Genomic DNA, 13251 nt, shown 5'->3' with positions numbered 1-13251 from the left:
TCCGCGAAATGATCGGTCAGAAGGGAGGTCCAATGAAGTAATGACAAACAAAATGCTGATAACTCTAGGATGTTTGATTGGAGGCTTTGATTTCCTCTAAGACCAAAAATCTGAATATACAGATGGTCCAGAACCTCGCCCCAACTAGCATCCATTGTGACAATCTTCCAGTGTAAGGGAAGAAAGACCCAGCCCTGGACACTGCCAGGGACAGAAGCCACAATGACAAAACATCTTGGTTGGGAGGTAACCGGATCATCTTTTATGCAGAAAGATGGGATTTGTCCCACATGAGAATTTTCTGCTGCAAAGTTCTGGATTGAAATTGAGCAATTGGGACCTTTTTGAAGGTGGATATTATGTGCCACAACACTCACATGCAGCTTCATAAGCTGCGTGTGAGTGTTGTAATTTTCGGCCTGTAATTTTTATTTTTTTTGTTCTTTTTATTAGTTACTTATATAGCGCTGTTAATTTGCACAGCGCTTCACATATATATTGTACATTCACATCCGTCCCTGCCTTTTGAGGAGCTTACAATCTAAGGTCCCTAACTCACATTCATACATACACATACTAGGGCCAATTTAGACAGGAGTCAATTACCACCAGCGTTTCTTTTAAGTGTGTGAGGCAACCAAAGTACCTGAAGGAAACCCATGCAGGCTCAGGGAGAACATGCAAACTCCAGGTAGGCAGTGTCATGGTTGGGATTTTAATTGTTTTTACATACGATTCCTGCTGGCAGCTATAGCTACTATCATTAATCGTGTTCTGCCAGCTGGGAAGGCTCCCCACCTCTTCTGTCAAGCTATGGCTGCTGCATAGCCTCTTTGGCTTCCTCTTGCAGCTTTATGGATTGTTGTGAATCCTGTGCTGATCTTTACCTGGATCCCATTGGTGAGTACCTCAGGGCTCATCCCTGTGCCCTGGAAGCCAGCCACACCCTTCTTTTTAAAATCTGCTGCTATTCTTGTACTGAACACGCATGTCATGCAGGCTGTATCCCTGCCCCTGTAGGGGCTGCAACACTGTAGCTCAAATCTTTGTCTGCATTCTTGCGGTTCCAAACTACAGCTGGCTCCCTCAAGGCCTGCCCAGTGACATTGGCACAGTCTATTAGCCCTTGCAGCTCTGCAGTGGTCTGGGAGTTAACCATCGTTGGTAATATCTCACTGTGTACTTTTGATAGAGCAACCTATGGTGGCCTAGTCATGGCCTGCCATTAACCATTCCTGCTATGTAGTGATCTGGGGGTAACCTTGTTGGTAATGTTATCACTTTGTACTGTGACTTAGTCACAGATGGCTAATAACCCCTCCTGTTCTGCAGTGGTCTGCAGGGAACCCTTGCTGGTAATGTCTCAATGTATGCTTTTTGGGCAATGCGGAGTGCGAATGCAACGCACATATGTGAACCAGATGCATTCAAACTATTAGATTTTAAAATGTTATGCGAATTGGATGCAGTATAAGCCACATCCAATTCGCATAGGTGTGAACCGGGCCCCAAAGTGGTTGTAAACCCAAGTCATGAAATCTGAACAGAGCACATATATCTGTAGTGTTTAGTTGTCTCCAAAGCGCTAAATGTAGTTTCTCTCTGGTTTTTCGACCCTCTGTTATCAGCATGAGGCACTTCTGAGAAGTTTTCCCAACACAAGATAAAATTTGTGACTGGGAAGGGAGATAAGCACAAAGTTTGTCTATTCAGAATACAGCTCTACATGTTCGTTCCTTCTGTGAAGGGGGATGTGTGTCCCATTCCTCCAATCAGCTCTCACACAGTGTGGAAGAGCTGTAACTACAGCTCACCACCCCCTCCTCTGTGTTCCTCACAAATGCAGATGGATTTTATCACAATTGTGCTCATTTGAAGGGTTGTAGACAAAAGGCTGCAGATAAACATGTAAAACATATGTAAGAAGATTGCTTTCATCTGTGTATCACCTGAGGCTATTCACTTCACTGGGTATATGAGAGGGTTTCCAACCACTTTAATTGAACAAGCTTGGCTATCATGCACAGCTGAAACCTATTTTGCACTCCAGTTTTAGTAAATCAACCCCTTAGTGTCCGATGCATTTGCAGCACTAATGTGGACGTGCTGATGTGATTAACAGTGATCTCGGCGCCTGTCTATCATTGTCTGTGTAATTACTAGCTCTCACCTGCACAAACAAAAGACTGCGAGACCCAGGGATTGTGAGATATGTAGTTTCTTCAAAGGAAGTATCAGTTCTTAGACTACAGACAGAGGTCATGCACTACCTATGCAGTGCCATGCCTCCTGTTTGAAAACAAACTGAAACTCTACTCTACTATAGGCTATGTGTACAGAGCAACATATGACACTATGAAACGATATGCTCAATACACATCTTATGCAGGTGAAAAACACAGGGTGCAGGTAGGGAATTTTTCATAAAGGCAGCCCTATTCATTCAAATTGGCTGCCAAACACAGAACACATTTAAGGGGTGCAAGGCAAGTCTTTTGAAAAGGTACATTGGGGCGCCATTCAGAATGAATAGAACCACATCACATCAGTTTCAAATTGTTTACAAATAACAAGAGTCTACCTTTTTAGGGCCTTTTTACATTGTGCTGCTTTAGTGCCCACACATTATGCTAAGGCCCCCTTCACACTTATACGACTTGTCCCACGATTTTGTACTGCAAAATCATGACAAGTCATTCTCCATGATTTTCAATGACTACCATTCATATTGGCACAACTTTAAGTTGTGCCGACTTCAAAGTAGTCCCTGCACTACTTTGGTCCAACTTCCATGCGAGTTGTACTCCATAGACCTCAATGTTAAACCCTCAAGTAGCATGCAAATCGTACATGAATAATATAGACCCGATTTCAGTACAACTTTGTAAGCACAAGCTGTAAGCACAAGCCTCACACCATGTATGTTTTCATTTGTTAATGCCAAAGTTGTGGCAAAGTCATCCAAGGTAGTACTGCTCCCAAATCGCTGTAAAATAGCGCCCGCGAAATCGTGGTAAAATCTCACGACTTTGAAGTCATATAAGTGTGAAAGGGGCCTAAGTTAACGTTTGAATGGGCTGCCTAACACCCCATGCATGTCTGTTGTTAAGGTGTGTTGGGGTTCCATGCAGCATGAACTGCACCAATTTGAGATTGTGTATGAACAGGCCCTAAATTGCTCTTCTAGAATCTTTACTGGGGTGTCAGCTGTCTTGGCTCTCAGCACATGTTAATGTGACAAAAACTGTACTTCGTTGGCAACTTGCAGTGAACTCTCAAAGCCTATTCACACTGTTGCATAGCGTTAATGTGTGCTGCATACACACGCTATGCGGTGCCATAAATGGCACCCCAATGCATCTTGCTGTGGGATGTGCACTGCCAGAAATGGTACATGCACCTTTTTTGGTGCAGCTTGTTTAAATGAATGGGCTTCCTTTTAACGCAATGCACATTAAAGTGGTTGTAAACCCTCTCCTATACCCAATGAAGTGACTGGCCTCAGGTGATACACAGAGATGAAACAAAGCCTCCTACATGAATTGTACCCGTTTATCTACAGCCGTCTTTCCTCTACATTCATTCAAAGTGCAGAGTTTAAACAGACTCTCTCAGCTCTGAAAAGTAAGGGAGGAGAGCTCAAATTACATCGGCGAAAAGCACTATGAGAGCTGATTGGAGGGAAGGGACACACTCCACTTTACACAGCACACCGGAACAGAGCTAAGACTGTCAATCAGCTGGAGGTCCTTCCCCTGTCACTATTTTTCTCTTGGTGTCAGGAAAACTTGCTTATAGCAGAGAAATGAGGCAGCGGACAAAAAAAAACACTTGGTGTACTAGATTGAGACAAGTACACACTAGGGATATACCGATACTGGGTTTTAAACGGCAAGTACGAGTACTGATACTTTCGGTCAACTACTCGCCAGTTCAGAGTACCGATACCTTTGTGGTGCGGTTTGATCGTATACAAAATGAATGGGCTCAAGTCGCACTGCAAAGAATCGCATGCGATTTGAACAGGTGCGCAGTTTCCCGCCGTGCTCCTGTGTGAATCCAGGCTGAAGTCACTATGACAAGCCTGAGTTCACACAGGAGCGTTGGGGAAAACCTCATGCGATTCAGACCAGAATCTCACCGCATTCCTGTTCAAATTACAAGCAATTCTTTGCAGTGCGATTTGAGCCCATTTCATTTGTATAGGCTCAAATCACACTGCAAAGGTATGGTGTCAGGTATCAGAGCATTTGTACGAGTACTTGCGCTAATGATCAGTATCTACACTGGTACTGATACTGGTATCTATGCAACCCTACTGCACACTTTTTTCATGTTTCGTGTCTGAGGTTTAAAATCACTTTAACCACTTCCCGCCCGTTGGCCGTCATATGATGTCCTTGACTTTGTGTGGGGATATCTGAATGATGCCTGCAGCTACAGGCATCATTCAGATATGGTCTTTTGGAGCCGGCAATTCCCTACACCATAAGAATGATCATAGTGGCTGTTCATTAGCTTGATCGTTTTTATGTGTGGCGAAAGGAGATGTCCCCGTTCCCCTCCTGCCGCTTCTACCGACTCACCCCTGCCATCGGTGATTCAGAGATAGAATCCGCTCGCCCCGGATGTTGACCATAGAGATTTCCGGTGGACCACATGGTCCCCGGAGTCTCTATGATCATTCTGAGGCTGGGCACGATGTTATGACGTCACGCCCGGCCTCTGCATTAAATCGCCTCGGCTGGGAAGCTGAGATCTTTTTTTTTTTGTTTTTTTTTGTTTTTATTTCAGGCTTCTCAGCCTAGAGGTGAGATGTGGGGTCCTATCGACCCCATGTCTCACTGTAAAGAGGACCTGTCATGCTTTTTCCTATTAAAAGGGATGTCTACCTTCCTTGTAATAGGAATAAAAGTGATAAAAAAAAGTGTCAAATTAGAAAAATAAAAATAAACAATAAAAAATTTAAAGCGCCCCTGTCCCCGCGTGCTCACACGCAGAAGCGAACGCATATGTAAGTCGCGCCCACATATGTAAACTGTGTTCAAATCACACATGTGAGGTATCCCTACTAATGTTGGAGCGAGAGCAATAATGCTGGCCCTAGACCTCTGTTACTCAAAATATGTAACCAGTAAACATTTTTAAAGCGTCGCCTATGGGGATTATTAAGTACCAATGTTTGGCCCCATTCTACTAGCGTGTGCAATTTTGAAGCGTGACATGTGGGGTATCTATTTACTCGGCGTAACGTCATCTTTCACATTATGCAAAAAAATTGGGCTAGCTTTACTGTTTTTTTTTTTTTTTTTTTTTTTTTAAAGCATGAAACATTTTTTTTCCACAAAAAACACATTTGAAAAATTGCTGCGCAAATACCATGTGATATAAAAATTTGCAATGACTGCCATCTTATTCTCTAGGGTGTCTGCTAAAAAAAATATATATAATGTTTGGGGGTTCTAGTAATTTTCTAGCAAAAAAATTATGATTTTTACATGTAGGAGAGAAATGTCAGAATTGGCCTGGGTGGCAAGTGGTTAAAGCACGTGCTAACACACCACCATGATTTGAATGGGCCCTCAAGAAACTCTAACTGAAATATTGGTTATGAACCTGCATTTAACTATGAGTTAGGTACAATTTCATTGTTAACAGAATAATTGATTGGCAAAGGTGGGTACAAAAAAATCAAGTAAACATTTTAGTATCTATTCATTTTTCACAGGGTTAATGCATTTGGAAGGGGATAATGCTAACTCTCAACCTCAGGTAAAATGTTTTGCTTTGATTTCCCTTCCTCTGTTTTTCTGCCTTATTGTTCTGTTGAAAACTGTTTTCAGTGCTGTAATTTGTAACACCTTGAACTCTAGGTCAGAGCACGTCACCCTGCACATGATCCATCTTATCCTGCAAATCGCCGTGGTTCTTCTGATTTGTCCAGTGGTCACTCTGAAGGGGAATCACATGCATCTGAGAGGCCAAACAGTAAGAAATTGCCGTCAAACATGTCTGCAGAATGTTGTTCTGTTTAGCCTCCCCCTCTAAATGTCAGAGAGCAGATATGCACAATAGTACTTAGTGTTCAGCAGCTCACACCAGTTGTGCTGCAGTCTGTGTTACAGAATGATTGGAATGCCAGCTTTAAACACTTCGTAGTATCTCTTTGCTTAGTCTCAGTCACTTCTTGATTTTTTTTTTTTGTTTTGTTTTGTGCTTTGGTTGTTTTGTGTTTAGGCTTTGCTCTTCTTATATTAATTAGTCACTGCCTTCATCCCTCCTACCGCAAAAGTTTTATTTTGTCTCTTTTTTTCCAGGTGGGCAGCGGAGGAGTAGTTCTGGGGGTTGGAGTTTGACGTCTGCTGACAGCTCTGACTCCCATCTGCTTCAGCATTTCTCTGGGCTCCTTCATGGTTCTTCTCCAGTGTGTGAAGTCCGAGATCCGCCTGTACCCTGTGAACCCTCCAGCATGGACAGCTGTAGAAACGGTGCTGCCTCTCGCATGGAGTTGCCACTTCGTCGTAGTCTGTCCAAGTCTGATTCGGACCTGTTAACATGTTCACCCCCAGCAGTTGGTGAGGGAGAAGACTGGAACCGCAGCGAGTCTCTCACCAACTGTGCAGCTGGGGGCAGCAAGAAAAGACTAGAGAAGTCCCCTTCCTTCACTTCAGAGTGGGATGAGGTCAGTCAGAGAAATGGGGAGCCACTTGAATGACATGTGAGTGGATAGTAAAGGCAAGACAGCTTTGTGAGGTCACAGACCTACAAAGCTGTCATTTTGTAAATCTTAGTGGGTAAATAGAAGTTACGGGGGGGGGGGGGTTCAGATTTGTGTTAGAGAAGAAAGGCGAGTGAGTAAATGCAGGATGAAATTGGTAAGTTAGAATGATTCCTTAAGGTCTTCAGATTTATTTGATAAGAGAACAAAAAAAAATGATTTGTATTAATAGTTCTATCAATGCTTTTCCAGCAGAGGCTCCAGTTGGCCCCAGAATCTTCCCCCAAGCAATACGTAAGACAGACAGCTGGGGGCAATTGTTAGAGGGGCCGGGTGCTGGTAGCAAGGTTGTCTGCTTCTGTTGAGTGTTGCTTTTTCTTGTTACTTTGTTGTATGTTGCTGCCTGCTGCTATGTAGTCTGGTGGAGGAAATCATCTACTTATGTCTGTGTCAAGATAAACTGCTTGGCTGTAAAGTTTTGGCTATAATATTTCTGCGGTATTAATGGGATATCTTCCAATGCTTAGTCATGATGTTATAAATGTTCCGTTTTAGTGTTTGCTTGAAATACCCCAAAAGGAGAAGCAATTTTAAGATTCTTATGTTTGCATTTCAGATATTTCTTGAAATGAATGTAAGTGGTGGAAATGGATCTTTCAATTGATATTATAAAGTGCTATAATTTAGCTAATTTAATAAAATGGTAAAATGAAGGGGGGGTATGTAGTAACCTGTGGCTGGTCGTCAAAAGTTTTACAGCAAGCATACTAATATCTGATTTCTGGTTGACTACTATGGAGTTACTGCATATTGCTTAATCTTAATCAGTGCTGGTGAATTTCCTTCTATGGGTGAATATAAGCAGACATTAAACAGTAGACTTTATTTTTGCTTCTCTTTCTACACATTTTTATGAATGTTATATTCCTTTTTCTCCTCTCTATTCTGGATTTTCCTTTTCCACAGATCGATAAGATAATGAGTTCTATTGGTCAGGGTATAGAGTTTTCCCAAGAGCAACAGGTCATAGCAGGTAACAAAGTGTAACAACATTAGTGAATACAAAGAGTGTTTGTTGTGATTCATAAGTTAGTAATATTGTTCATTCTTTAATGCTCACAGGATCCCGTGTACCAGGTCAGAGTGTAGCTCAGTGGTTAGAAGCTCTTGGTCTCCTGCAATATGAGAGCAAGTTTGTGCTAAATGGATTTGATGATGTGCGCTTTCTGGTAAGTACATAATCTAAAAAGTTAGGGTATGTCTGTAAATGTTATATTTGTTCCAAAATTGCCTCCTGGAATTCATGGTCATGCTGCCGTTTTAGGCCGTTGGTCTTGGTTAGTGTTTCACAACAAGGGTCATTGCTCATGCTTGTCTTTGAACACATTTCCCCATAAAGGGTGAGCTAGTCCGAAATTGTGTGGAATGCACTCTACTAGCCCACAGAAATGGGCAAATTATGGGGATAGTGAGGACCTTTATTTAAAGACCAGCTCCAGCCAAAAGTAAATTTTGGATGGGCTTTTTTATGTTACATTTTAAATTCCATAGTGGTTCCTATAGTGGCTATTTCTTTCTTTTTCCTGTTCTGTTTCATACCTGTCACCTGGACAGGAAGTGAAAGGAATTGCCCTTCATAGGACACAGACAGCAGTAAAATATTGGGCTAGGTTGTAAACCCTCCTAATTGCTGCCTGTCTCTCCATTGAAGGGACGCTCTCCACTTCCTGTCTTGTCTGTCAAAAATCTCCTGAACAACAAACACAGTAATAAAAAGTTGGCAAAACATTGAGCCCTTTTTGTGTTCTTTTCAAAGCTAATGAACAAAAACTACCATGGTTTGGATATTTGTGATGTATTGCATAATTCTAACGGATCCGCAGCTCTACACAACTATATAACTTGGGCACACCATTTAAGCACATTTTGTGTCCCTGGAAAATGATTCTAAAATCTTAAGGACCATGCAAAGACCAGGAATAACCAGGAACAAAGAACACAGAGGAGAGATGAGTTTGCTTTAAGAGCATATTAAATAAGGGCATTAGCCAATGCATCCCATTGGGTAATACATTTAAAAAAGCGAACAAAAGTCCTGGATGGCTTAACTCCAATGTAAAAATGCATATAAATGCAAAGGAGAAGGCCTTCAAAAAATACAAGGTTGAGGGATCATCATCAGCATTCAGACTTTATAAAGAATGCAACAAGAAATGGAAGGGTGCAATAAGGACGGCTAAGATAGAACATGAAAGACACATAGCAGAGGAGAACAAAAAAAATCCCAAGAAATTCTTTAAGTATGTAAACAGTAAAAAAGAGAGGACAGACCATATTGGCCCCATAAAGAATGAGGAAGGACATCTGGTTACAAAGGATGGGGAGATGGCGAAGGTATTGAATTAATTTTTCTCCTTGCTCTTCACGAGGTAATCGGGGGGGCTTCAGTAACCAAAACTGCAGTGTTTATCCTCATGACACATCACAGGAAGCACCCATGGTTAACAGAGGACAGAATTAAAATTAGACTTGGGAAACTTAACATTAATAAATCACCAGGACCAGATGGCTTGCACCCGAGAGTACTTGGGGAACTGAGTCAAGTAATTGCCAGACCGTTGTTCCTAATTTTTACTGACAGTCTACTGACTGGACTGGTACCAGCTGATTGGAGAAAAGCCAATGTAGCACCAATATTTAAAACAGGCCCAAAATACATCCCTGGGAATTACAGACCAGTTAGCCTAACATCAATAGTATGTAAACTCTTGGAGGGGATGATAAGGGACTATATACAAGATTTTAGTAATGAGACCGGTATCATTAGCAGTAATCAGCATGGATTCATGAAGAATCTTTCTTGCCAAACCAATCTATTAACCTTCTATGAGGAGGTGAGTTGCCATCTAGATAAAGGTAGGCCCATAGACGTGGTGTATCTAGATTTTGCAAAAGCATTTGACACAGTTCCCCATAAACGTTTACTGTACAAAATAAGGTCCGTTGGCATGGACCATAGGGTGAGTACATGGATTGAAAACTGGCTACAAGGGCGAGTTTAGAGGGTGGTGATAAATGGAGAGTACTCGGAATGGTCAGGGGTGGGTAGTGGGGTCCCCCAGGGTTCTGTGCTGGGACCAATCTTGTTTAATTTGTTCATAAAGGACCTGGAGGATGGGGTAAACAGTTCAATCTCTGTATTTGCGGACGATACTAAGCTAAGTAGGGCAATAACTTCTTTGCAGGATGTGGGAACCTTGCAAAAAGATCTGAACAAATTAATGGGGTGGGTAACTACATGGCAAATGAGGTTGATTGTAGAAAAATGTAAAATAATGCATTTGGGTGGCAAAAATATGAATGCAATCTATACACTAGGGGGATAACCTCTGGGGGAATCTAGGATGGAAAAGGTCCTGGGGGTCCTAGGAGCCAAGCTGCTGTTAACAAAGCAAACAGAATATTGGCATGCATTAAAAGGGGGATTAACTCCAGAGATAAAACGATAATTCTCCAACTCTACAAGACTCTGGTCCGGCCCCACCTAGAGTATGTTGTCCAGTTCTGGGCATCAGTCCTCAGGAAGGATGTACTGAAAATGGAGCGAGTACAAAGAAGGGCAACAAAGCTAATAAAGGGTCTGGAGGATATTGGTTATGAGGAAAGGTTGCGAGCGCTGAACTTATTCTCTCAGGAGAAGTGACGCTTGAGAGGAGATATGATTTCAATATTCAAATACCATAGTGGTGACCCCACAATAGGAATAAAACTTTTTCGCAGAAGGGAGTTTAACAAGACTCGTGGCCACTCATTAAAATTAGAAGAAAAGAGGTTTAACCTTAAACTATGTAGAGGGTTCTTTACTGTAAGAGCGGCAAGGATGTGGAATTCCCTTCCACAGGTGGTGGTCTCAGCCGGGGGCATCGATGGTTTCAAGAAACTATTAGATAAGCGCCTGAACGACCGCAACATACAGGGATATACAATGTAATACTGATATATAATCATACACATAGGTTGGATTTGTGTCTTTTTTTTCTTCAACCTCACCTACTATGTAACTATGCTTTAATCAGAAGAACATAGAACCCTTTCTATGGTAGCCACATGTTTTCTGCATGTCTGGAGTGACTTGCTCTCTTAAAAATCGCTTAGCAAATTACGACGGTCAAACTGAAGCATCGAGAGCCACCTCATTGTCTGTTGGGTGCCATTTCAAACTTCCCGCTACCACCGTTTTCACAGCAGAAAGGATAACACAAAGGTACTGAGGGTTCACATTCCCTGAGTGGAGCATTGCTTTTGCATGCTCTGTTTTTTCCTGTCGGCATACTAGGAAGCGCTATTCTTTTACTACTGCTTGCAATCACTTTGTGGAACTCTGATCTGGTCAGCTACCACTGTCCTCCTACAGTGATCTGGTCACCTCTGGCTGCCCAGCCCTCATTAACCTCAGCTGTATTGGGTTTTTGAGCAACTGAGGTCTTGTCTCCCACTTTGTTCCTATGTGCATTACCTCTACATGGTTGCAACATGTCTGCGCAGACACACACATGGGACGTTCCTGCTGCTAGTGACTCCAGCCAGTACTCCTACAACTGCAAAGCTCTTCCATTTACACGTGCTGTTTGAAGCATTCAACTATACACCCTGAGGTGTCCTGCGTCCCTCCTAAGAGTGTACTACAGATGTTGCCCTCTGAAAGGGAATTCAATAAATGTTGGTATGTTTATTAACAGCATGGTTAACAAGAGATTTTAAACAAGCTATAGCAGCTATAAGCATGATCTTTACAACCGACAATGGGCTTTAAGGCAAAAGTGATAACTTTTACAGGGCTACCACCATACCATACCATGGTTTTTCATGATTTCACAGACTAAATTTTTAAAGCTTGAAACATTTGCTTTCTATTTACAATACTTATTGCACCCCATCTTTTATATTTTACCTTTAAATTGGGTATAGTGTTTGGTGGATAGAATCCTCTTAAATTCCCAGTTTGAGTTAGTTTGTTCTGCCTTCTGTCCTGTGCCAGCAGTGACCTTAACCTGTCAGCCTGTATCGGAGTGGGTTGGTTTCCTCCAAAGAGATTCCCTCAGCTGAGGTGGACTTCCAGTGGACTTCCATTTCAGCGTACATGTGGAGTAAATGTCTGGAGCCTTATGCTTTATTTTTGATGGCTTCTAAACGCAACTTCCAAATGGGTCTGATTTCCAAATAGATGCACAAGGCTCTGTGATTGTGCTTCTGGGAGACCAATCACATATCCAAAAGAGCATTTGACTCTGTTGGCCATCGAAGCATGTATAAAAAAACAAAAATCTGTGCTTCTAACTAAACAACCCAAAATACCAATTTGATGTATAAATATCGCAAAGGATATTGGCACAAAATTATTCAAAAAACATACAGCAATACCCACTGAAATTATTTGGACAAACAAAAAAAATGTAATAGTGTACAAATGCATAAAATGTGCATGTTCAATTCACAGTTACACAGTTGCTAAGTTTGAATAAAAACACCAGTCCGTTCAGTTTAACTAGTACGGTGTGTATGTATGTGTTTGTCTCTACCGCTTCCCATATCCCCTGTATATTGTGCACTAAGATGCCCATGTGAATTATTTTTTTTAATTATTGACACTACCCACTGACGCCACAAATTGTTATAGGGAGTTCCACATTCTTACCACTCTAACAGTAAAAAAAACCCTACGCATTTTTAGGGTAAATCTGCTTCTTTTTCAGCTTCATTAAGTGACTACTTGTCTGCTTGAGAGACCCGAGACAGAATAGTTTCCTCCCTATGCTAGAATCACCATTTAGATATATGTATATTGAAATCATATCTCCTTTTAAGCGCTTCTTCTCCAGGGAAAATAAGTTTAATGTTTGGAGTCGTTCCTCATAACTGAGGTCCTCCAGCACCCATATTTTTATTGCCCTTCTCTGAACTCTTTCCAGTTCCAGCTCATCCTTCCTGAGGATTGTGGCCAAACCTGGACGCATACTTAAAGGGATTGTAAAGTCTCAGTGTGTTTCTTGTAAAGTTGCTATATCCTGTTGTAAGGTTATTACCCTGCTTAGCTTTGTATTGTCAGCAAACACTGAGATTGAACTATTTATGGCAACCTCTAAATCATTTATGAACAAGTTAAGCAGAATTGTTAGCAGGACAGAGCCCTGGGGCACTCCACTTACGACTCCAGACCACTATTGATCAGCACCTTTTGAACGCCCTCCTGTAATCCGTTTTCTGTCCAGGTACATACAACCAATGTGTCCCCCGGACATAGCGGATTATGGTTCCTGGTCGCATTGCAGTCACATAATCACAATGTCAACAAAGCTGCTGAGTTTCATTCAGAGCAGCTGTGATGCTATGATTGGCCCACAGCTATCACATGGTATCTGGGCCAATCACTTCACCCTGTACCATGTGATTAGTTGTAGCCAATCACAGCATGTCAACAATAAGCTCAGCTGTTATGAATGTAATCCATTCATGACAGTTCAAACGATTACTGT

At 41.9% G+C, this 13251-nt stretch overlaps 1 protein-coding gene across 5 annotated transcripts in view; it reads left to right on the top strand.

The window, feature by feature from the left end:
* ANKS1A (ankyrin repeat and sterile alpha motif domain containing 1A) overlaps window positions 1–13251 on the top strand; it is a 175226-nt gene that overhangs the window by 91878 nt on the left and 70097 nt on the right. For 2 of the 5 annotated variants that reach the window (XM_073616015.1, XM_073616019.1), the window contains 6 exons: window positions 5729–5772; window positions 5874–5988; window positions 6318–6682; window positions 6971–7012; window positions 7685–7751; window positions 7841–7947. In XM_073616015.1, coding sequence (XP_073472116.1) covers window positions 5729–5772; window positions 5874–5988; window positions 6318–6682; window positions 6971–7012; window positions 7685–7751; window positions 7841–7947 — 740 coding nt within the window. The remainder of the gene's footprint in view (window positions 1–5728; window positions 5773–5873; window positions 5989–6317; window positions 6683–6970; window positions 7013–7684; window positions 7752–7840; window positions 7948–13251) is intronic. The other 3 variants (XM_073616018.1, XM_073616020.1, XM_073616016.1) reach the window with 2 other exon arrangements.

Source organism: Aquarana catesbeiana, linkage group LG02 (assembly GCF_042186555.1).
Source record: "Aquarana catesbeiana isolate 2022-GZ linkage group LG02, ASM4218655v1, whole genome shotgun sequence".
Lineage (NCBI taxonomy): Eukaryota > Metazoa > Chordata > Amphibia > Anura > Ranidae > Aquarana > Aquarana catesbeiana.
Note: the sequence above shows the minus strand (reverse complement) of the source record. Positions and strands in the feature narration are given on the sequence as shown.